The sequence below is a fragment of the Hylobates moloch genome, unplaced genomic scaffold (assembly GCF_009828535.3).
Source record: "Hylobates moloch isolate HMO894 unplaced genomic scaffold, HMol_V3 SCAFFOLD_16, whole genome shotgun sequence".
NCBI classification, from domain to species: domain Eukaryota; kingdom Metazoa; phylum Chordata; class Mammalia; order Primates; family Hylobatidae; genus Hylobates; species Hylobates moloch.
This window is the reverse complement of record NW_026652291.1, coordinates 2,100,071-2,122,880: the sequence shown is the minus strand read 5'-3', so window position 1 is coordinate 2,122,880 and position 22,810 is coordinate 2,100,071. Positions and strand designations below refer to the sequence as shown.

General features: G+C 63.8%; 1 protein-coding gene and 1 non-coding gene across 2 annotated transcripts; both read left to right on the top strand.

Annotated features, from left to right (window-relative positions):
* The first annotated feature begins 543 nt into the window (after positions 1-543).
* TRMT61A (tRNA methyltransferase 61A) lies at positions 544-9,353 on the top strand. The gene is made up of 4 exons (XM_032134642.2): positions 544-626; positions 1,353-1,712; positions 3,975-4,241; positions 5,939-9,353. Exons 2-4 carry the CDS (start codon positions 1,382-1,384, stop codon positions 6,208-6,210), a joined length of 870 nt encoding a protein of 289 aa, XP_031990533.1. The 5' UTR covers positions 544-626; positions 1,353-1,381; the 3' UTR covers positions 6,211-9,353.
* A 12,165-nt stretch (positions 9,354-21,518) lies between these two features.
* On the top strand, positions 21,519-21,580 carry LOC116456402 (U7 small nuclear RNA). The gene has a single exon (XR_004244636.1). It is a non-coding gene; the product is annotated as a U7 small nuclear RNA (small nuclear RNA).
* Positions 21,581-22,810: the final 1,230 nt, after the last annotated feature.

The following is a 22,810-nucleotide window of genomic DNA, read 5'->3' as shown; positions in this document are numbered from 1 at the left end:
GGTGTTCCCTAAGCAGTCTGCAATAACAAAATGTCTATGGCAAAGTGTCCTCACAGAGGACTGGGCAGTGAGCCAAGGGCCGGCCCAGCCCTCTGGTGAACCCCCAGGGGCTGTCAAAGGCGTCCGGGACAGCAGTGACAGCCAGGCCTTGGCTCCTGCCGCCCTTCAAATGTGCCTGGGTGCGACGGCAACCCGCGGCTGGCGGGGCGGGGGGACCTTTTGTTTGTTTGTTATTATTTGTAGAGATGGTGGGGTCTCACTACGTTTCCTGGGCTGGTCTCGAACTCTTCAGCTCAGAAGAACCTCCCGCCTCGGCCTCCCAAAGCGCGGGATCACAGGCGAGAGCCACCGCGCCGGCCGGCCGCCATATGGATATTGTCCAGTCTTTCGATCTTCCAGCGACCAGCAAGTGTAAACAGAGCAGCTCACATGAGGGAAGAAGTCGCCCAGGAAACGTCCTCTGGGAGGGGCGGGAAGGGCAGCCTGGCGCTCCCAGGATCCCGTGCGCGGAGGGGGGCGAGGCGGGGCGCGACGTCATCAGCGGGCGCGGAGCCGGAAGTGGTGTGGCCTCCGCCGCCGCGCGTCGCGGAGGCACGTGTGGAGCCCCGGCAGCGGGAGCGTCGCAGGTGAGACTCCGCGGGGCCCAGGGTGGCAGGGCGCGGGTGAGGGTGGCCCGGGCCGGGCACGGCGCGCAGGGCCTGTTCCTCCAGCCTCGCATGGGCGGCCCCCGCCGGCCCGGGCTGGCCCCTTGCTGCCTCTGCACCGGCTGGGCGGTGTTTGCGTGGACTGCCAGCTCCGCGTCCCCAGTCCCTTCCTGGGGAGCCCTTACTCCTCTGTCATACCCTGCCACCCGCACACCCAGGGGAGCCCTTAGTCCTCTGTCATACCCTTCCACCTAGCCCCCGTGGGGGAGACTGGGGCGGGGAATCAAGCCTGGCTTGGAGGTGACCTCATTGACCATTTGCTTCTCCCCCGCCGGTGGACACCTCGCAAAGGCGCTTCCTCATCTCACACCTGGGGAATGGGAGTCAAGCTCCTGGAGAAGGGTGATGGGAGGGTCGGGTCCTCACTACGGGAATCCGTGGGACCGACCTCCGCCATTGCCAAGCCTCAGTCTTTTCATCTCTGATTTAGGCTCATAGTCCCTGTCTCTTGTCCTAGACCAAGAAAGGTTTCAGAGGCCAGGCCAGAGTGCAGCGCTGTTGGGCTCCCTGTCAGGCAGTGGCAGAGGCTGAGCTAGCCACACCCCGCCCATGCCCACTGCTGGGATGTAGGCCTCGAAGCCTTCTACCTAGACCCCAGGCCCTCATCCTGCTCCTGACTTGCTCATGCCTACCCACACCCCTCCCCAGGTCCTTGGCCCTTGCCAGACGTTAGCACCATGAGCTTCGTGGCATACGAGGAGCTGATCAAGGAGGGTGACACGGCCATCCTGTCACTGGGCCACGGTGCAATGGTGGCAGTGCGTGTGCAGCGTGGGGCACAGACCCAGACCCGGCATGGTGTCCTGAGGCACTCAGTTGACCTTATCGGCCGCCCCTTCGGCTCCAAGGTGACGTGCGGCCGAGGTGGCTGGGTGTACGTGCTGCACCCCACGCCCGAGCTCTGGACGCTGAACTTGCCGCACCGCACTCAGATCCTCTACTCCACAGACATCGCCCTCATCACCATGATGTTGGAGCTTCGGCCCGGCTCTGTGGTCTGTGAGTCTGGTGAGTTCCTCAGGCTGCCTCAGTTTAACTCAGAAATTGACACAAACGTGGAGGTCAGAGCCTCCAGCCTGCCCTTCCTACAGACAGATGTGGCTCCTCAGTTTCTATTTTCACATCTTTCCGGAATGCTGACAGCAGGGAGTGAAGGTGGAGGCAGGGATGCCCATTAGGAGGCTGGTGCTGTAACTGGAGTGAGAGGTGGTGGGAAACGGACCAGGGGGAGCTGGGGAGGATTGGTGCTCTAATGAGGGTCCTGCTTGCCTTGGTGGGGCGTGGCCAGGTTGATGCTTGGCGCTGTCCTAGGTGCTGACCGTCAACCTCTAGTCCTCTGTGCTGATGGTGAAGCAGAGAGAGTTGCCCCTTCTGGAAAGAGGCCAGGGCTACCCCGAGGAGCTCACTGTAGGTGGGGAGCCTTCCCCATCCTCATCCATGATCAGATCCTCACCTGCTACCAATGAATGTGAGCACCATTGTTGTTGAGTCCAGGGCCTGGGCTGTGGGAACCCCTGCACACATACAGGTGCTGGGGCCGCCCAGCGTGGCCATTGAAGCCAAGATTGGCCCCAGGCCCTGATGCATCTAGGTTGTTGGTGGCGTGTTCCTCATGGGCAGGAGAGCTAGGGTCCAGGTTCACGAAGAGTGCCTAGCACTGCCATGCTGGCTTTCTGAGGGCTGCGGGTCACCGTGTCCCTCCCTGGGGTGTCTGGGTGGGAGGGGTGGAGAGCAGGACTTAGTTAACCCCATCAGCTGCTGCTCCTGTTCATCCTGTGGCGGGTGCTGGCCTCTCCGCCCCTGCCCCACTCTCGCGAGAGAGCTCAGTCAAGCAGCACGCTTCTCCTGGCCTCCTCAGATACGCCAGGTCCCCTCCTAGGAACCGTGAACAAGAGAGACCAGGTTCCTGCCCTCGAGGAGGGGGACACAGCCTGGGTGAACATCTCAGTGCTGCTGGTTGCTGTGAAGCTTGTGAGACAGGGCTGCATGTCTGAGGGGGACCCAGAGTGGGGTCCCTCCAGCTAGGCCAGGCAGGGAAGACCTCTCTGAGGAGGGGACATTTGAGTTGAACATGACGAGGAGGGACCTACGAAGAGCCAGGGGACAGCTCTGCACCAAGGAGGAGCCGTGCTGAGGCCCTGCAGTTGGAGCATGCTGCCGAGTCAGGCTCAGCGGGGGAGGCAGAGGGTCTGGGAGTGAGGCTGGAGGGGAAGCGAGCTCCACCCCGGACGCCAACAAGTCTGACTTGCCTGTTAGTGGGAAGGGGGCATGGCCAGGCTCTGCAGAGGGGAGAGGCAGCAGGCTGGGGGCACCTAGGGGTGGGGCTGGACAGGTGGGGAGAGGGGCTGGCCCCTGAAAAGAATGTGGGAGGTGGCAGGACGTGGGACGGGATAGAGGGAGTGGAGGCACCTCCATGGGTCTGGCCCAAGCACTTGCGATGCTCAGCGCTATTTGGGTTCGAGGGATGGGTGGCAAGTGTGCAGTGGCTGCTCTCGCAGGAGTCTCGAGTGGAGGGGCTGGGAATGGGAGTGGCATCAGGCAGATGGCCTCTGAAGCTGGAGCGGGAGGAGGGGTGTAAGCCTTGGCCCTTTCCATAGGACAGGAAGTCAAGCAGAGGGGCCGTCCTGAGGGAAGCTGGGGGCAGGTGCGCTGGGGAGGACTGGGGTGGTGTGGTTGGTGGCCAGGCCCTGCGTCCTGAGTCCAACCAGGCCAGGGCAGAGCCCCAGCCCCTGTGTGGTGGGGGCAGGTTTGGGCAGGCTTCGTAGGGGTGGGCTGTCTCAGGGGGACCAAGGAGCTTCTGGGGAGAGGTGGGCATGAGGACCGGCAGGGTGGGCTGCTGCTGACGGGGATTGAGGAAGGGATTGGTCATGCATGGAAGGAGACAGGGCTGAGCGATGGGATGGCCTCCCTGTCCCCCTTGCACGGATTTCCCCGGAGGCTCCAGGCAACTGGGCTGCTCTCATTGCCTATACCTGCGCTAGGCGGGATAGGGCAGGGTTGCCACTGGCCTTGCCTGTGCCCACAACAGACAGCATGGCATACACAGCCTGTCAACCCCAGCTCACCCCAGACAGGGTGCCCAACCCAGGGCTAGCCTGGGGCTTTAGGCAGCCAGGACCACGCAGCCCTGGAGTGACACCCACCTGTAGCCTGGGGTCCTCCCGAGCTCTGTGTGGGTCTCCAGGGTGAGGTGGGGGGTTGTTTCCTGGGAGGCTGTGGGTCCCGAGCAGTCCCAACTGATGCCTTGCCCATCCCTTCTTGTCCTGCCAGGCACTGGCAGTGGCTCTGTGTCCCACGCCATCATCCGCACCATTGCACCCACGGGCCACCTGCACACGGTGGAGTTCCACCAGCAGCGGGCAGAGAAGGCCCGGGAGGAGTTCCAGGAGCACCGTGTGGGCCGCTGGGTGACTGTGCGCACCCAGGACGTGTGCCGCAGTGGCTTTGGCGTGAGCCACGTGGCCGACGCCGTCTTCCTGGACATCCCGTCACCCTGGGAGGCCGTGGGCCACGCCTGGGATGCCCTCAAGGTCGAAGGTGCATCAGGGGTTCTGGGAGAGTTACAGTCTGGGCGGGGGTGGGGCAAGGGTGCAGGACTGAGCTCCTGGGATCTCAGAGGGGTCCAGAGACCAAGCCACACCATGGCAGTGGCCAGGCCAGGGCCCCGTTTTGGCCTGATGTGAGGAGTGGGTCAGGCTGGCCAGGGGAGGCAGAGCTGGGGAGGATGGGCCCTGGCTGGGCCCTGCTCCTGGTCTCTGGCCTCTCCCAACCCCTGATGGAGGAAGGTGGCAGCGCCACCCAAGTCCAGGGCAGCCCCGGCCAGAGGGGTCTGGAATCCCGTCCCTGCTGTTTCCCAAAGTCTCTCCTCCCCCAAGCTCTGGAGCCCAGGGAGCTGGCCCCTTTTAGGGAAGATGCTGGGTGCGGAGGCGGGGCAGCCCTGGGGAAGGTCGGGCCTCAAGCCAGGGAGGTGGCTGGGAGGCCCAGGGTTTTTCCCTTTTCTGGAGAAGGAGCGGCTCAGGCAGCAGGGGCCCCTTCCTTCTTCCCAGCTGAGAGTTGCATTGTGAGAAGGTGGAGGGTGGGGGTGCGGGGCGCCCCGCCCCACCTCAAAAATTAGCCAAGGCCTGGTGCGAACAGCAAGGCTGTGGCCGGGGGTCCCCTGCTAGCTCCAGCCCAGCCCTGACTCCTGGGTTCTGGCCTCTGCTGAGGGTGGTAGCTGTGGGGATCTCCACACCCTGCCTCCCTAGGCTCCCTGCTCTGGGGACACTTCTGGGCCTGGACCATAGTCCCAGGGAGGCTGAACCCAGCAGAGCCTCCCCTGAGGCCCCCCTGCTGCCTTTGTGACTCCTTCCTCCAGAGTGGCCCAGGGAACCCGCGCCTGCCTCTGGGACCTGTCCCTTTCCCTGCAAGCTCCCCCTTCTGGGTCCAAAGGCTCCTGGCCCATTCGTGGGCCCAGCATCTCTTGCTGGCCACGGGAGCCCTCTGGGGAGGGTGCGGCGTGCTCAGCCTCTGTGCCCTGTCTAGGCTGTTGTCACACAGAAGGTGCCTCCTGTAACCCCGAACCTCCCGGCGGCCCCGTGTTAGGGTACAGCTGACGGGACCAAGCCTCAGGGACGTTCGAGGACACTTGCCTGGGCCACATACCTCTACCCGGCCCTGGCTTCCCCAGGTCCTCCCTGCCAGGACAGGGACCAGGGCTGGGTTCTCATTCACTGCGGGCCAGGCTGAGTGAAGCCCGCGGCTGTGCTGGTGGGAGGCAGCAGGGAGGGGCTGTCATGCTCGGGCTCAGATTCGAGTAGGCGCCTCCTGTTCCCGGGAGCAGCGACAGCCTCTAATTTCCTGTGACAGCAGCGGCCCCCGCACCGCCCCGCGCTGCCATGCTGTCAGAGCTGCTTGGGCCCAGCGCTCCAGCAGCCCTGTGGAAGGCAGGAGAGCAGTGCCCGCTGTGGGCCGAGAGAGACGATGGCAGCGCGGGCTTGACCCGGTGCCTGGCACTTGGGAGGGCCTGGCATGGCTAAGCTGGGTGAGATGAACAGCGGCGCCAGGCCCCTTGGGCTGTCAGTTGAGGGCCAGTCCCCTCTGCCCTGCAGTCCCAGCTCTCTGGAGGACTTGCAGTCTGTGTTGGGGCCGTCTTAGGCTGGCCTCAGACCCTAAGGTGGGAGTCCAGGGATGCTAGGGCCAGACAGGCCAGGCTCTGCCACCCCTGCCCTCTGACCCCTGGGTCCTGTTTCCCACAGGCGGGCGCTTCTGCTCCTTCTCGCCGTGCATCGAGCAGGTGCAACGCACGTGCCAGGCGCTGGCAGCGCGAGGCTTCTCGGAGCTGAGCACCCTGGAGGTGCTGCCACAGGTCTACAACGTGCGCACTGTCAGCCTGCCACTGCCTGACCTGGGCGCAGGTACAGATGGCCCTGCCGGCTCCGACACCAGCCCTTTCCGCAGTGGCACGCCCATGAAGGAGGCCGTGGGCCACACCGGCTACCTGACCTTTGCCACCAAGACCCCAGGCTAGGGGGCCGCCGCCCAGGGCACCAGGGAGCTGGGAGCACCGAAGGGCTGGGCAGGGAGGCCAGAGGCACCTTATATGGTCAGCGACGCCTGCCAGACACAGACGGTGGGGCGGGGCTTGGGGGCCTCCTGGGTGGCCAGAGTGGGACGGCAGGAAGGGCGGCTGTGATGGAGGAGCAGTGCTGGGGCTGGGCCTCAGCCATTCCTGTCCAGCCCTGCAGCCCATCCCAGCTGCTGTTTGTTGCCAATATGAAGTATCCACTGCCACAGGCTCCCCTGGGTGTTGAAGCCAAAGGGTACAGGTGGGGGAGTCTGACCCCCTCCCAGGTGGGCCTAAGCAGGAAGGGGGTGGAGGAGGGAGGGGGCATTGTCCCTGAGGCCACGCTGCATCTGACCCCTGGGCCCCCACGGCCCTGGCTGCCCCATGGGGCCTGAGACCATCTCGTGCTTCTCCAGTCCCCGGGCCGAGGCTCCAGCCTTGGCCAGAAGCTGGGGTGAGCTGACCCAGAATCCCTGCCCTGCTCTCCCCAGCGCTAGGAGACCAGGCCAGCCCAGGAATCAGGGAGGTGGCCCTGCTCTCTGGCCTCCAGGCTGATGTCAGCACTGGGCTCAGCCCAGGCCTGCATCCACTAATGTCCAAGAGGCGGGGCATCCCCCACCCAGCTAGAGCCCCTTGACAGGGGCTGCACTCGCTGAGGCCGGGCAGCGCTGCGGGGAGGAGCAGCAGAGTGGGTTGTCTGCCGCAGGTGACCAGGCAGGTGTGTCGGGGCTGGGGTGTGAATGCCAGCCTGTGAGTCCCAGAACTATGCGGGCACCCCTACCCCTCACAGAAGCCAAGGGCATGGAGGAGGTCCCCCCGTGGGGACAACGGTGTGGGGTGGGGGAGGTGCATCCAGGACACCTCCCAGGGACAGTGCCTGTGTGATCACCTCTTAAAGGCTAAGCTTAGGGGCATTTCCCAAAGCAGGGACAGAGGGTGGGACACCCAGGCCGGGGGCTCTCCTCGCCCGCCCTGGTGTGTGACAGCCTCAAGGAAGGACCAGCGCCTGTGTCAGCCGTGGGGCCCTCAGAGCTGCCGCTGGTGCCTAGGGGGCCTGGGTTTCTGCCCAGGCAGCCAGCAGCTGTTGGGAGCCTCCATTTCCCCTGTGCTGGGGGCCTTGAGTGCTGTGCTAGCAGGGGCCTGGCCCCAAGAGTGAGTGGTGAGCAATAAACGTGCCGTCCCCCTCTGTTCTGAGTGATCCCTAGCAGCCAAGGCCACCCCCAGCTGCTGTCTAGGCCAGCCTTGCCTGCGCTCTGCCCCGATCCCTGCTCCTCCCTGTCCTGGTTTGGCATGATGGGCGCTCCAGTCTCCAGGACAAAGGGGCGAATGTGTGGCCACCCCCATCTGGCTGCAGAAAAGGCCGCTCGTTCCTGGGGTTGGGGTGGTCCAGGAGTGCTGGGCCTTCTTCCACAGCCCCAGGCTGGAATTCAGTGTGGCTGCCTGGGTTACTTGCATGCGCCCCTGAAGGAAGGGTCCACCCCAGGCTGCCTGGTCCCTGCGAAGTGTCACACTGTGGGTCACCGTGGGCTGTGGCTAATGTGGTCCGGGAGGCCTGTGTCCCTGAGAGTTGCTCAGCCCTGCTCCGAGGGCTTGTCCTTCCAGGACCCAGCTTCCCTCCTAACCTTGTTCCTCACCTGGGGCACAGAGGAGGGGCCCTTGGTCAGGTTCAGCATGGAAGTGGGTGACCCTAATGCCAGGAGCTTTGGGGTCAGGCCGTGCCTGGGGTGTCATGAACTGGGTGACGCACACCCCTGAGATCTCAGTTCCCCCAAGCCTGCCCTGCCCCTCCTGGCCACAGCAAAGACCTGCATGGTGTCTGATGGGCGAACACCAGGAGGTGTTTCTTTGAGGCGCAGCTCCATGGTTTATAGGACACATAGGCCTCAGGCACTGCAGGGTCCAGGTTGTGCCCATTTTCCAGCTGGGGCTGGTTGCCCAGGTGGTGGCCCTGGGTGAGTCACCAGGGTCCGCACATGGAGAGCGGGAGGTCCCAGCCCACACTTAGTTGTCACATGGGACAGAGTCGCTGTCTCAATCCCCTCGGCCCTGCTGCTCTGCCCTGCACACAGACCCCCGTGATGACCTTGAGCTTCCAGGCATCCACCCCTACTGTATAGCCCTCTAGACCCAGCTGGGCCTCACCCCACTCCCTCAGCTTGGATCCTCACCTGGCCTTGAGCCAGCATTAAACTCCTGTATGTCCTTCAAGACCCCTTCAAATGTCCTTTTCTCAGCATGCTTCCCCAGACCATCTAACGCCCAGGCGGTAGAGTCCTGCACACCATGGCCCGAAGGAGCCCCCATAGCAGAGGCGCAGAAGGCAAGCAGCGCCCCAGTTCTGTGATGGGGAGCCTGGCTTTCAGAGGCAGGGCTGGGCCCATGGCCGTGAGTGAGCGATGAGCAGGCCCGGACAGTCAGCTCAAGTCAGCAGCACGGGCTCATCATGGGGCAGGGATTCACCAGAAACGCCCTGCCTGGCCCAGTGTGTACTCGCCTGGGGCCCTCAGATTTTCCCTGGAAATTCCTCCCCCCTCGCGCTGCTGTCCCGCACTGAGACAGTGGCACATGACTCCCGGCTGCCCAAGCCCTGGCCCTGACTCACCTGCTTGGAGGGTCCCAGTCCTGGGTACTGCCCTAGAGCTGGGATTAGAGTCCCCCTCCCTCAGGAAGCCCCGGGGTGTCAGCTGCTCCTGGGCCTCACTCTGCCCCACCCATGCCCGCCTCAGGGCCCAGCCCCTCACCCAAGAGCCCCAGAGGGCTGGGCCCAACCTGGGCTGCACGAATGGGGACCAGGGCAGGGTTTCTGGGTGGGTAGACGGCAGCAGGCCGCTGGGGGCACACCCTGTCTAGCAGAATGTGATGAGGCAGGGTTTCCCCTGAGGGCCCAAGAGGCCCTCACCCCCACAGTCTAGGTCTGGGGCTGCCCCCCCCATGCCCCCCCCACCTCCATTGCAGCTTTGCTGTCTCCACCCACCACCTCTGGGCCAGAAGATGGAGGGTAGGTGGGCTGCCAGGGGACCCGAGTCCCCCAACAGTCCACTGCACAGGTAGGGAAACTGAGGCACATAGATGCAACTCCGGAATCCTGGCCATAAGTGGTTCCCCAGTGCATGACCCTAGAGGGCAGAGAGTTTTCAGGCAGAGTCCTGGAAGGTTCCTCAGAAGAGGAGACACCTGGGCAGGTGGACATTGGAGAAGGGTGGGCGAGTCATGCAGGTGGGGTGGGTGGTGCCCCAGAAGCAGTGGATGGAGAGGCTGCACCTCCAGCCTCTGGGCTGGCAAGTGCCATTTCCAAAGCTGCTCTAAGCAGGGTGGGCACTGGACTCAGTGCCCCCACAGCCCCGGGGCTGTTGGGCTCGCACGCCAGCCTGGAGGGGCCTTGAGCGAGAGGGTCCCCAGAGAGGGGCCTGGCTCCTGATGCCCTCAGGAGGGAGTGAGCAACTGCCGGGCCCCGTGCCCTGTCCTCTCCAGCCACAGAGGGTGGGTGCTGTCACCAGCATGCGTGGGTTGAGTGCCTCCCACGTGCCAGCCCCTGCCCATTCAGGACGCCCAAGCCCGCCCTTCGGGGCTCCCAGGAGCCAGACCCAGATCTGGGCACACAGTGCAGAGTGAGCTGTGGCTGCGGGAGCGGCGGTGGCCTGGACCCTGTGTGGCAGGTCTGGGTTGGTGTGGAGTAGGGGAGTGGACAGGCCTTTCTGTCCCGGGAGCTCTGTGCACTGCCCACTCCTGGACACTGGAACTGAGCCTCGAGAGGTCGCTTCCCGAGGTGGCCAACGGGTTGGCAGCAGACAGGCTGGGTGCCGGGTGTGTGGACCCCGGAGCCGGCAGGTGGGGCCCTGCCCCTGTTGGGTCATCAGTGAGCAAGGAGGGGCACAGTGGGGCCAGCCTGCTGCCCTGCCCCAGCAGTGGCCTTGCCAGCCCATGGGCCCTCCCCACGAGGAGCCTCTGTGCCCAGGGGAGCCTGCGTGGCCCAGCCCAGCAGCCAGGACGAGGGCGTTTCAAAGTCAGGCCGCCTCCGAAGCAGTGGCGTTGGCGGGAGGGAATAACTCGCTCCCACCAGGCTGAGAATAGCTCAGAATTGGGTCACGCTCACCGAGATCTCCGGTCACAGCCTCCAGCCTTTGACAATAATCAGCTTTCTCCCCGACATCTGTCCCTTCAAAGAGGGGGCAGGCGGGTGCAGGCACTTCTAGAAGCAGCAAAGCAGAGGGGACGGGAGTGGGGAGGGGCGTCCATACCTCCTGGCCCCCCATGGCAGGCCCCCTCCCTCCCTCCCGCCCACCCCATGCTCCCTTCCGTGCCTCAGGTCCCACCAGCTTCCCTCGCAGGGCCAGGTAGGGGAGCAAAGCACGGCAGTGCCCCCTGACAGATGAGGACACTGGCTGGGGGCTGTGGAGAGGGTGGCGCCTGTGCCTGGCCCTCCAGTGCTCTGCCAGCCATGCCCCTCAGCTCCTGAGACTTAGGGGCCTGCATGCCACTGCCCCAAGCCGCCCTCCTCTCGCCCCTCTCGGTCTGTCCTGGGCTCTTCTAACATGGTTGAAGGACATGGGTCAGAGCAGGCCATCCTGCCCCGCCAGGCTTTTGGGGGCTTGTTTCCCCCAGCCCAAGACTTCACCCCGTCTTGTTTCCTATCCATTTTTCCGTGTCGGGCCCTCCTCGTCCCAGAGCAGCCTTAAGAGGGCTGAGGTGGGTGGTGTCACAGGCCCTCAGAGCCTGCATCTGTGCTGTCACCTGGGTATGCTGCCACCAGGTGGGTGCTGAAGCCATCCTCGTAGCAGCATAGTAGGTGCTTCCTGCACAGAGAGATAGATATGCCTACCACATGCCAGGCATGCTGATTTTCGTTCTTTAATCTTTTTTTTTTGGAGACGGAGTCTCGCTCTGTTGCCCAGGCTGAAGTGCAGTAGCACGATCTCGGCTCACTGTAAGCTCCGCCTCCCGGCTTCACACCATTCTCCCGCCTCAGCCTCCCAAGTAGCTGGGACTACAGGCATCTGCCACCTTGCCCGGCTAATTTTTTTTTTTTTTTTTTTGTATTTTTAGTAGAGACGGGGTTTCACTGTGTTAGCCAGGATGGTCTCGATCTCCTGACCTCGAGATCCGTCCACCTCATCCTCCCAAAGTGCTGGGATTACAGGCGTGAGCCACCGCGCCTGGCTGGTTCTTTAAAAACCCACAAGGCAGTTCTTCTCGTGTTCTAGGTGACACCATTGCTAAACTTTAGCCACAGGTATGTTCCTGAAGTGCCCGTGACACTAAGCATCTCAAGATGTGACCCCTGGACCTGCTGGTCAGCGCCATCCCCCCCGGGCCCCGCCCCGCTGAGCCGGAACTCCAAGGCAGGGCCCAGGGGACCCCCTTTCCCCAAGCCTCCAGGTGGCTCTGGTACTCAAATTTGAGAATCACTGCTGGAAGACCCAGGAGTCTCGCAAACATTTCTTTTTATTTCTTAAACAACCGCCTTTATTAACTGAAGCGGCAGCTCTCTGGCAGCTTCCTGCAAGCGGCTGGTTGATCCTCTGAGGCTGCGCTGTCAGTTGCAGCTCAGTTTCACCCGGTTTGGCTGGACTGTCTGCTTCTGAACCCCAGACCCTGTCGCTCCCTGCTGCTCCACTGCGAATGCCCTCGTGCTCCCAGAGAGAAACTGAGGCAGCAACAGCAGGTCACTGTGTGCAGACCCTGCTGGGCCCCAATTTGAATAAACCAAATGTCTTTTACAAAATAGGACAGTTGGGAAGTTTGAAGCTTGAGTGGCTGTTTTGTGAGTTTAAGGAGTGGCCACATTTGCGGGCATGCTGACAAAGTGCTGGGGAATGACAGGGTGGCTGAGATCCAACTCTGAATAACAGGGTTGGGGAGGAAGGGGAGTAGACCTCAAACCAGGCTGGCCACAGACTCCTGGGAGCTGCATACAGGATTCTTCACACGATTTTGTTGGTGCATTTCTTTGACAATTTCCCAAAGTTTTTATTTTTTAAAAAAGGAGACTGGGTGTGGTGGCTCATGCCTGAGGCCAAGATGGGAGGATCGCTTGAGCCCAGCCTGGGCAACACAAGGAAACCCTGTCTCTACAAATAATTAAAAAATAAAAAAAGAGATGCCCCAGGCCAGTGGCCGGCACTGGTAGCTGGCAGGACCCAGCCTGTCACCCAGGGTGCTGGTACGGCACACGCAGGCAGAATGCAGTCCGGGGCCTGGCCCCTGCCTGGAAGCCCTGGGCCTGCAGAGACACAGGCCCTGCGGAGGAATGCCGGACCAGCTGTGGGTGGGGGGCCGGCCATGGATGGGGTGGGGACAGTGGGGGCGACAGGCTTGTTGCTAAGCTACAGGCACAATAGACATTCCAGGTGCCAGGCAACAGGGAAGGAGACGCTTCTTGGCGGGGGAACCTGGAGGGTCCCAGGTCACACTTGTCCCTCAGCAATGTGGCGTGCACCCCCACCCTTAGGCCACTGAGGCTCACTGGCTGCCTGGCCCCTCAGGGTGAAGGGCAGCCACCCTCCTGGTGGGGCTTCAACACTCCCTGACGCCAGCCCCCACCCAGCTGGGGACCTGGTCGGAGGGTGCCCTCGATGGCTCCTGCAGCCCCGAGCCCTGGCCTGCTCACCTCCTCGTGGCCTCTGTCTCGGGGCGCCTGCACTCCCCGCCTCTGCTGCCTCTGACTGTGCCTGCCTGGCTGGTACCCCCAGGTGCAGGCGGGCCCTCATGGGGTTCAGAACAGGGCTTGGAGTTCTGGTGGAGCCTCCATCCTCCATCCCCTGCCACCCCCCTCCTGGCCCCAGACTCAGTAGCTCCCAGCCCTGCCAGCCAGGCTCTGCCAGAGCCACACTGCAGGGCCTCTGGAGGGTGTGTGCCACTCCCTTCAAGCTCCACATCCCCCACTCCGTGGATGGCCTGCTAAGGAGCTCTGGGCACAGCTGGTGGCCAGGAGGAGGGAGGCTAGGAGGTCGCCGTGCCTGGTGGCCTTCCCCACCTCATAGACAGTTCCTGAGCTTCTGGGCACAGCGGCCAGCCCTCGCCCTCCCCCAACGCACGCCCTCCATCCCTTGGCCTCAGCCCCTGCCTCTTCCCCCAGCCCTGAGGGTAGAGGTCAGACCCCAGCTGCTGTCTCCAGTGGCACCCAGGGTCCTGGCTAAAGCACACATTCCGTGTGGGCCAAGAATGTACACAGTTCCTTTCTGTCCTGGGTGGGCCAGGCGCACAGTAGGCGCTCCGTGAACACACAGTGGAACCTGCCGGGCAGTGCCACCACCCTCCCGTGGTCTCAGCCCCCGCTGCTCTGTTTGCATAGCTTTTGCCACTCTGGTCTCTGCCACCCGCTCCTCGCTGGCCTCACTGGGCCCTTTGCCCCACACCAGGAGGTGTCCAGTGCCCTCCATGGGGAGGGATGCCTCCTTTGTGCACTGCCTGGGGGAGGCAGGGAGGCCGGGGCAGGGGTGGGTCCTAGCCCTACCACCCTGGGCGGGGCTTTGGCCAAAGGCCTTGCCCTCTCTGAGCCTCAGTCCTCTGCCCGTCTCAGGGGTACCCTCAGGAGCTCCCCAACTGGGCTCGTGGGAGTCTCCTTGAGGCTGGCATTGGAAGTGCCCAGGAGTGCCCCAGGCCTGCCAGCTCCTCCACCACGTGCACGCCAGGGAGGCATGGTTTTAGCGGCTGGTCCACACGTCTGGATGGTTACCCCCAGAGCCCCCCTCACCAGTGTCAGACGCCCAGGCAGCTCCTAACACCTCAGGTTCCCCGCCCCTTCCTGCAGCTGCCGTCCCCACCCCTAGAAGCTCGCCTGCCTCTCCTGGGGACCCAGGCAGACAGCTGGACACAGCCCCTCCCCAGGGGAGGCCTCTGGAGGGGCTCCCCCTCAACAGGTGTTGCCACTTGATCAGGAGCAAAGTCAGGGTTGGGGTTGCTCCTGCCCCTTCCCCGCTCTGTGCCCCCTCTGGGATGGAAGGCCAGGCTCCTCCAAGGCTGAGCTGGGGCCCCTCAGCGTCTCTCCTGGGGACAAAGAGGCAGCTGCCAGCAGGGCGGGGCGGGGAGGGCGGCCTTTGTGTGCGCTGGGCCCCTCCTGGTGACCTCACCACCGGCCGGAGAAGGGCCCTTTCTTCCCAAAGGCAGCCGTTGGGAATCCGCCTGGGGACAAAGCCGCTGCCAGGCAGGGGACCAGTGAGTGGCTGGCTCCCCTCGTAGCATAAATCAGGGGGGGCCAAGGTGGGGGAAGGGACGGCAACTACTCTGACCCTGGGAGACGGTCACTTGGTGCAAACAGACAACCAAGCCCCCAACTTACATGTGAGGTGCATGGGGCCGCCCCTTCAAGCTTCATTCATTCGTTCGGCCCATTCCTTCATTCTGCAGATGGCTGCTGGGCGCTGGCCCAGGCAGGCCGTGTGAAGGCCCTGGGGACACAGAGGGGATGCATCTGATGCATGAGGGAGCAGTGGGTGAGGGGTGGGGGTGCCCAGTCTGGAGGGGGAACTAGGACAGACGAGTCAGAGCTGCCCAAAAGCCCCAGGGCCTGGGCTGGGGCAGGTGGGAAGATCCCTGCTGAGCACGGTCACCTAGCAGGTCACCCAGCAGGGCAGCGGCCACAGCCGCCAAGCCCAAGTGCACGCAGCAGGCCGCCCCAGGCCTCCAGGAGAGCTCAGGAAAATATTTGATTTTCAATGTGTGGTGTTGAGTGACACCCACCCCCCACATGTGGCCAAGGGCTTCCAGTCCCCAGGGTCCAGGTGACCCACAAAGTGTCCTCACAGCCTTGCTGGCCCTCGGCCTGGCTTCCCAGCCCCCCGCAGGACACTGTCCCCCCCCACCACCTCCCTGTACCCCGTCTTGAGCACTGGGGCCTGGTGGCCCAGGGTGGCCAATGCAGAGAGCAGTGTGGCCAGCACAGAGAGACAGGTGGCCTGAGAGTCCCACAGATGTCCACTGCTACTCAGGCACAGCTCCCAAGGCCTGTTCCTCTGCCTCCCAGGCACTGGGCACATGCTCCATCCCCAAGGCACTGAGCACATCAGGCCAGACCAGGTGGGCTTCCTGCAGGAGGAGGCAGCAGGCCCAGGTCAGGCTGGGTCCGGGAGGCAGGCACGGGGTGTGCTGGTCAGCAGGGCTCACTGCCAGGCCCAGGAGGTGTCCTGGCCATGCGGATGACAGAAGGCCAAGTGGGTAGGCCAGAGGGTGTGAAGGGCCTTGTCCTGTGAGCAGGGCATGCGAGCAGCTCCTGGCCTGACCTCCAGCCCCCAACACCTGAGGCCTGAGCTTGCCTTGCAGTCATCAGCAGAGCCAAGACTCCCAGATTTCTGGGGCTGGGAAACCTTCAAAGCCTTACAGAGCCACTAGGTCCACAGCTGCCCAGGGCCGGGGGCGCCTGCCGGGTGCTGGACCTCCCTGCACCTCGTCTTCACCCCTGTGTGTGGATGGGCAGGAGTGTCTGCAGGCCTGGCCCAGGCCAGGAGGAGGCCTGAGGCTTCCGGGGCACCGAGCGACCACAGGCTGGGGTGCGTGGCTCCCCCAGGAGCCCCAGAGGCCCTATGCCCCCTCCCCGGCAGCGAAGCAAGATGGGCGGGGGCGGGTGTAAGTAGGACAGCGCTTTGTGCAGCGTTGCTATGGTGCCGCCGCCGCCTGGGCAGGCTTCCTCTGGGCATGTTCCCAGGACGCAGAGCCTGCCAGTTGGCCCTCCCAGCCCCTGGCCGGGCCCCATCCCAGTCGGGGGGCCTCAGAGCCTTCACCCACAGGCTGCTGGGGGGCAGACTAATTGTCCCACTTCGTTACACCCTCAAACCCACAGCGCACACATGCTCACAGCCACACAGCACACACACACGCACAGGAATGTGCACGTGCTCACACATACGTGTACACGTGCCACACACATGCATACACCCCATAGCCACAGGCAGGCGCTCAGTCCTTAGTGTGCCCTGGGGCTGCAGCCTTCAGGTTCACACCCAGGCCCCAGGGGCCCCAGGCCAGTGCGGGGCCTCCGAGCAGAGCACACGTGGTGGTGGGCATGAACGTGCAAGGCCAGGGGCTACCCCATCTCAGCCACCTGCTGAGACTGAGAGGTCATTGCTGACCTTGGGGAGGAGGCTGGGGGCCTAGAATTCAGGGGACAAGCTAACCTGAACCCTACTCTCCACTGCTGGGCCTGTGGGACAGACTCAAGGCCCTGTGCTGGGAGGACTGGGACTTCTGATGCCGGTGAGCTGAGGCTGGGCCCTTCCTGCTGGGCCAGCGCCTCGCCGGCCACTGGACACCAAGCGCCCCATTGGGTGCTCACAGCCCCACAGTGGGGTGGGCACCACCAGCCCTACACGCAGGACAAAGCAGCCTAGAGATGGCATGGAGGGGGCCGGGCGGCGACGCTTTGCCGGGGTGTGGCAGGAGGGTGTCGGTCTCTTGAGGCACGAGAGGCCTTGGGTGGCCCAGCCTGGCTCCTGTTGTCAGCTGACGTCACAGGGTGGAGAACCTGGGTGTCTGGGGAGACAGATGGCCCCGAGGTCCCTGGCTGCCCTGAAACCTGCTGATGACGACCCCACCAAGGGGCAGGACGGCTTCCTTGCAGTTGGCGTTCTGGAGAGGGAATGGGCTATAGGCTGCAGGGTGGGAACGCTGGGAACACCCAGCCCTCTCTGAAGACCACGGCTGGGCCCTCTGACCCGTGCCTCAGCCTCCAGCCCAACAGTACAGAGCTGGCCGAGGTCCTTGCCCCACGCGTGCCACCACCGGCTCCTGAGGGGCCAGTGAGGACCCGGCGGTCCCTTTACCAGCAGGAGGCCCACAGCTCTTGGCACTGCCACGGAGGCTGCGGCTTCCCCAGGAGTGCATCTGTCTTTTGGGGTAAATGCTGCTGCCTGTTAGAATCTGAGGCCCCTGGGACAGGCTGGAGCTGAGGCTGACAGGCGGGGCCCTCGTCACAAAGCCGCTGAGTCCCCCCGCAGCCCTCCTGAGCGCGGTGCTGTGTGAGATGTGCCCAGAGGTGCTCTCAGAAGGCAGGGCTGGGCTTAGGGCAGGTCAGGAGTGGGTACCGAGAGGCCCCAAACAGCTTCCTGAGGGAGAGGGGGGCTTCACAGAGGCAGCTGCCTCGGTGACCCTGTGGCAGGTGTGTCTGCTGGCACCGAGGTCTTTTAGGGCAATGAGGGAGAAAGGGCAAGGCAGGGAGAACTTGGGGGCGTAGAGGCCAGGGTGCGAGGGCCTGGCTTGTTCCTGCAGCTGCAGCGACAGGCGCTGAGTCTCGCTTTGGGCAGAGGCCTCCATCACCAAGAAGCCAGGCTGGAGGGCAGGCGCTGATTCTCCATTACCACACCCAGAGCCCCCACTGGGCCCAGGGAGGCACAAGGCAGCCAGTGCCACGGCCCCACACCCTGCCCACCGGCTGCCCTGTGCGGCGTGGAGGCGGCTCCGGGGCGGCTGTTCGCAGCAGTGACCCCTGCCTGCTGCACGGCTGCCTGAGCTGTCCTGGCTGCTGCCAACACCACTGTGCAGTATGGTGACCCCATCGGCCAAGGATGGGGTCAGCACCCAGGGAAGTGGTCGGGGAGGTCACCAAAGGCTTCTTGCCGGAAGTGGCATTTGGCTTGGGGTGTGGAAGAGGAGCACAAATTACCCAGGAGGGCCAGGCCAGGGTCCAAGGAAGGGGCCACCTGTGCAGAGACGCAGGGCTGATGGCACAGGCCTTGCCCACAGGCCCTGCCATGGGGAAGGACAAGCCGCTGCCAGCTGGCTGTGAGCCACCACCATCCTGATGACAGAACCACACCGGCAGGCAAGGCAGGCTGCCTGTGGCAGAGTTAGGGGGGTTGGGGGGGGCAGGTTAGAGACTGCCAGATCTGCGGGGGCTCCGTACCAACCCATGATGGTAGCAGGTGGTCACTGGATGCCCCGCGCAAGTGCCATCCACCCCCAGAACAGAAGCGCAGCTCAGGCGATGCCATGGCCACCTGTCCACCATTGGCCAGGGCAGGTGCAGCCGGCGTGGCCCAGGCAGGACAGCTGCGCCGGCCGGCTGGCCCCAGACCACTTCTGGTGTTCTGGGCTCGGCAAAACCTGGCCTTGGGCGCCGCCTGGTGACCAGACATGGGAGAACCAAGCAGGCCAGGGGGGGCCTGGGGGGTTAGGCGCAAGGCATTCGTGGGACCTCCAAGGTCAGGGAGCCACGTGCCGTGCAGGTGAGCCACCCTGCAGGCCAGGGACTGTGCGGAGGGCGGCAGGTAGCAGGGTCTGTCTGGGGTCCTCCCTCCACCCAGCCTGGCCAGTGCTGATGCTGAGCTGGGCGGGGGGCCCATGTGCACTGGGACTGGACGAGGGAACGGGCCAGAACAGCCCAGGCCCAGCAGGGACAGGCCTTGCACATTCAGCTAGAGGCACCCCCTGGGGCGGGCTATCGGGTCTGCCCTGGCACAGACCTACTGCTGGTGTGGGGTTCATGGCAGTCACTGGGCCAGGCTTGGTGGGCTGCTGTGGCCCAGGCCTGGGGGGCTCCCCCCAGGAGAACCCAGCCCAGGGGCAGCCTGGGACTGGTGCTGTGCTCTCAGGGATGCAGTCCTGCCCCGGTAGGGGCCTGCTACCCTAAGGCTCTGTGGGATCTGGCCCTGCAGACTCTCCCCTGCCTGCCCGGCTCCAACCTGGGGGTCCTTGCTCCAGCCGTCCAGCCTGCACACTCTTCCCCAGGACCACCTGCATAGCCACGTTGGTGCTGGGATGCCTGCTTTTCCTTTCAGGGGCTGCTGTAGCCATCTGCGGGCAGTGCCCAGACCAGACCACAGCTCAAGAAGGCAGCTGGGCGCCTCACTGCCCCACGCCTGCACTTTGACATCCCCAGCACATTTTTTAGTTTTTTTTTTCCATTTTTTATTTTTTGTGTGTGACAGTCTTGCTCTGTCGCCTGGGCTGGAGTGCAGTGGCGCGATCTCGGCTCACTGCAACCTCTGCCTCCTAGTTCAAGCGATTCTCGTGCTTCAGCCTCCCGAGTAGCTGGGACTACAGGCGCCCGCCACCACACCCAGATAATTTTTGTATCCCAGTGCCTTTAATAAGCAGCTATCGGCGAGGCCCAGTGGGTTCTGCTGCCCATGCTTCTGTGACCCCGACCCCATGGCTAACCCCTCCTCCTGCCAGCCAGGCCAGAACCCTGGGTGCCCCCATCCCCTGGTGCCGTCCTCACTACCCCCAAATCCTTTCCCTGACCCCCTCCCCCAACCCCACTGCTGTCCCCAGGGGCATTCAGCAAAGCCTCCAAACCTCCCTTGGCTCGTGGGGCCTAGAGAGACCTGGCAGTCCTGGCGCTGTCCCCTACCCGCTGCCTGAAGTTCTTCCAGGGCCTCCAGTGTGCCTGGCCCTGGCTCTGGGCTCTGCTTTTGAAAAGTCTTCATTTTCCTTTACATCCCCACGTGCAGAGAAATGCCGGCTGTGCTGGAGGAGCGGAGTTGGAGGAGCCCCCAGGAGAATCTGAGCACCCCGGTTTCCTGATCTCTTTCTGGGTCTCACTTTCATCTCTGGCCATCAGCAAGGGCGTGCCCCTCCACCCGAAGGCCCTGCCTCTGGGCCAGGCTCCATGTAAAGGGTGCACCCAGCGGGGCCCTGACTCCCCCATCACGGGTGATCCTGGGGCACATGCACAGGGCTCATGCACACCCAGCCACACCTGAGGGCGCTGGTTCCTGCTGACCCCCCATGCCCCACAAGACAGGTGCACACGGAGTTTTGCAGCATGTTCCCCGACTCAGGAGGCAAAACCATCCCCCTCGGCTCTGCTCCTGCTGCCCCCGGGGTCCACGCCACATGCAGAGTGCACCCACAGGTGTTAGCGTGTTGAGCCAGGTGCTGCTCTAGGTACTAGGGATACAAGCAGGAACGGAACAAGTTTTATGTCTTCAGGGTCTCAGGTGGCAGGGCCCCTGGCATTGTGCTAAGTCCTCTGAGGATGATGAGGCAGGGTGGGGCAGAGCGCAGGCACTGTGGTTGGAGACTGACTGCAGCTGACATCTGGCATGTGGTGCCTGCTGGGGTCCACGTGGCCCACTGGGCTCTTCTTTGAAGCCAGGTGTGGCTGCTGGTGGTCAGAGGATGGCTTGGTCATGCCAGAGCTGGGACACAGCACAGAAGCCAGTCCTTCCTGTGGGAATGGCCATCAGGTGGCCTGGCCATGAGGCTGTTTCTGCCCGTGACCCAGCACCAGACAGCAGCCGTTCCACTGTCACCCTCTCTGGGTGACTGGTACACCCAGAGACAGCAGAGGGGAGGGGGACCTCGAGGAGCCCGGCTGGCCCTCTGCCTCCATTTCTGTCCCTGTGAGCACGGCCCTGGTGCCTCTCTATGCCCAGCCTGCCCAACCTGGGAAGGGCTGGCCTGCGACCCAGGGGTGGGAAGATGGCTCTGTCCTGGCTCCCAGCCACACTGAGCCTCGGGCACCATGCCCTTCTGTCAGCCCGCAGATGCTTGCTGGGCACCCTCCCTGCCCCAGGCCTGGCAGGAAAATGAGGTGACAGAGGCGGCCCTGGGGAGCTCCTTCTGCTTCTGACCTGGCCACCCCTCACCTAGGCCAGAGCCAGATCCCGGCCCTGCCCGACCTTGCCCCGCAGTGGCCTCTGCAGGCGCAGGGCCTCCGAGCTGCCAGGACAGGGCTTGTCTTCTTCCTCCCTCCTGGTCCATGCAGCAGTCCTGGGTGCCCCACCCCACACGGCTGTGGTCCTCTGTGGGTCTGCCCTTCCCAGCCCTCGCCAGTCTGTGAAAGCGCTGGGGATGCGGCGAGTTCACGTGCCTGTGGGGAAGGGGCCAGCAAAGACACCAAAGTGGCAAACAGCAGGAACGTGAAGCTGTGAGGGCTGGTGATGCTGGGCGGGAAGCCAGGTGCGGAGGCAGGATGGTGCGTGGACTGACCCCACCTCGCAGCCGGGAAACTGAGGCACACAGAGATGTCTTGCACATGTCAGGGCCCCAGGTAGGTGGTGGCAGGAGTCTGGGACCTCGGATGGGCCTCACCAGTCACACAGCCTTGGCTGACCCGTCTGTCCTCCCGTCCAGCCAGAGGGACACAAAGACCTCTTTGTCTCTCCACCCTTCCGCCCAGAGCCTCCCCAGCCAGTGCAGCTCTGAGCGTGTCCCCGAGGGAGGGAGACAGCCCCCGGTGGGGCCTGGCAGCTGCCCTGAGGCACAGGCCCTGGGGGACTCGGTGCTTTGAGGGCAGGGGCAGGTGATGGAGGTCGGCTGGGGAAAGGGAGGCCGAGAAGGCAGCAGTGTGGAGCGTGTGAATTTGTTCATGAACTTAGCTACAAAAATGTCTCTTCCAGTGTTACAGCTCTTCTAGAATTTGACTAGCAGGTTTTCCGGTCTTTGCTGGAAAGCCTTTTAAATAAATAAAAGAAAAAGAAAAAAAAAGTCTTCCTCAATCAAATCCGAGGTGGTTCCTTCCCCCACCAGACTGGCTGGGTGGGGAGGGAGGGCTGGAAGCCCAGGCTCCTAGGGAAAGGCTCTGCTCCCCACCCCAGGGCTGGGACACCGGCCCTTCCTGGCAGGGGTGTCCTACCCCACAGAGGAGCCTTGGGAGGTGGCCACCGCTGGGCCACTGCCCCTCACCAGGCCCAGAGGCCCAGTTCTCAGCCTGAAAAGAAAACCTGCCCTGGGCCGCTTATGACCAGGGTGAGGCTTGGTGGGCACAGAGGACCTGGCGGGAGCACTGGAACCCAGCGGCCTGGGAGGGGCCCAGGTCTGACGCCTCATCCTGCACCAGGCTCGCTGCAGGCCTTCAGCTCCAGAACTGTGTCCTCAAAATCCTGTTGATGTTCCCGCAAGTGGGCTCTCTCCTTCCCCATTCTGGGAAGGTTCTGGGTGAGTGGCTAGCCATCCCTCCCACTGGGAGCTCCAGTATCTGAACTGCCAGGCACCTGCAGCCCCCCACGTCACCTCAGGCAGTGCTGCACCCTGGGCTGGCGGGACCAGCCTGGAGGGCCCTCCTGGGGCTCTGGGGCTCATGGACAGCCTCCCACAGAGCGTCTCTGCTGGTCTCATTTCTGTCTTGGAGGGAGCTGGGTGAGCACCAGGGAGAGGCTGAGTGGATGCCCGCCCACCTGGAACAGTGCTAGGTGGGGATGGGGGGGCACCACGGGGCACACACAAGCTGTCGGAAGGGCCGATGTCCACTGGGGACCAGAGTCGGGCGCGACTGTGGGGGTGGAGGTGGCCTGGAAGAGCAGGCATGGCACAGCGGCCGCTGGCTCATGTGGACTGGCGGGGCGCTGTCCTGCTGGGGCCATCCCAAAGGGAAGCATGGCCCGTCACTCCCCAGGCTAAAAACCATCCACGGCTGCCCCTCCTCATGGCTGAAGCGCAGCTCTTAGGCCCCACCCCGACTCTCTCAGGTCCCCTTCTCTCCCTCACCCTGTGGAGAGCAGACCTGCCTCCTGTCCCTTGGAGGACTCTCAGGCCCCAACCCTGCCCCAGCAGCTCGTGGTCCAGCTTGGCTGGCCCTGCCCGGCCCTCCAGGCCCCAGCAGCGGTGGCGGCTGCCAGCACTCTCACTCTGATGAAGCTCCCAGCCTGCCGACTGGAACAGTGTGTTCACAACTACAGTCTTGCCTGGG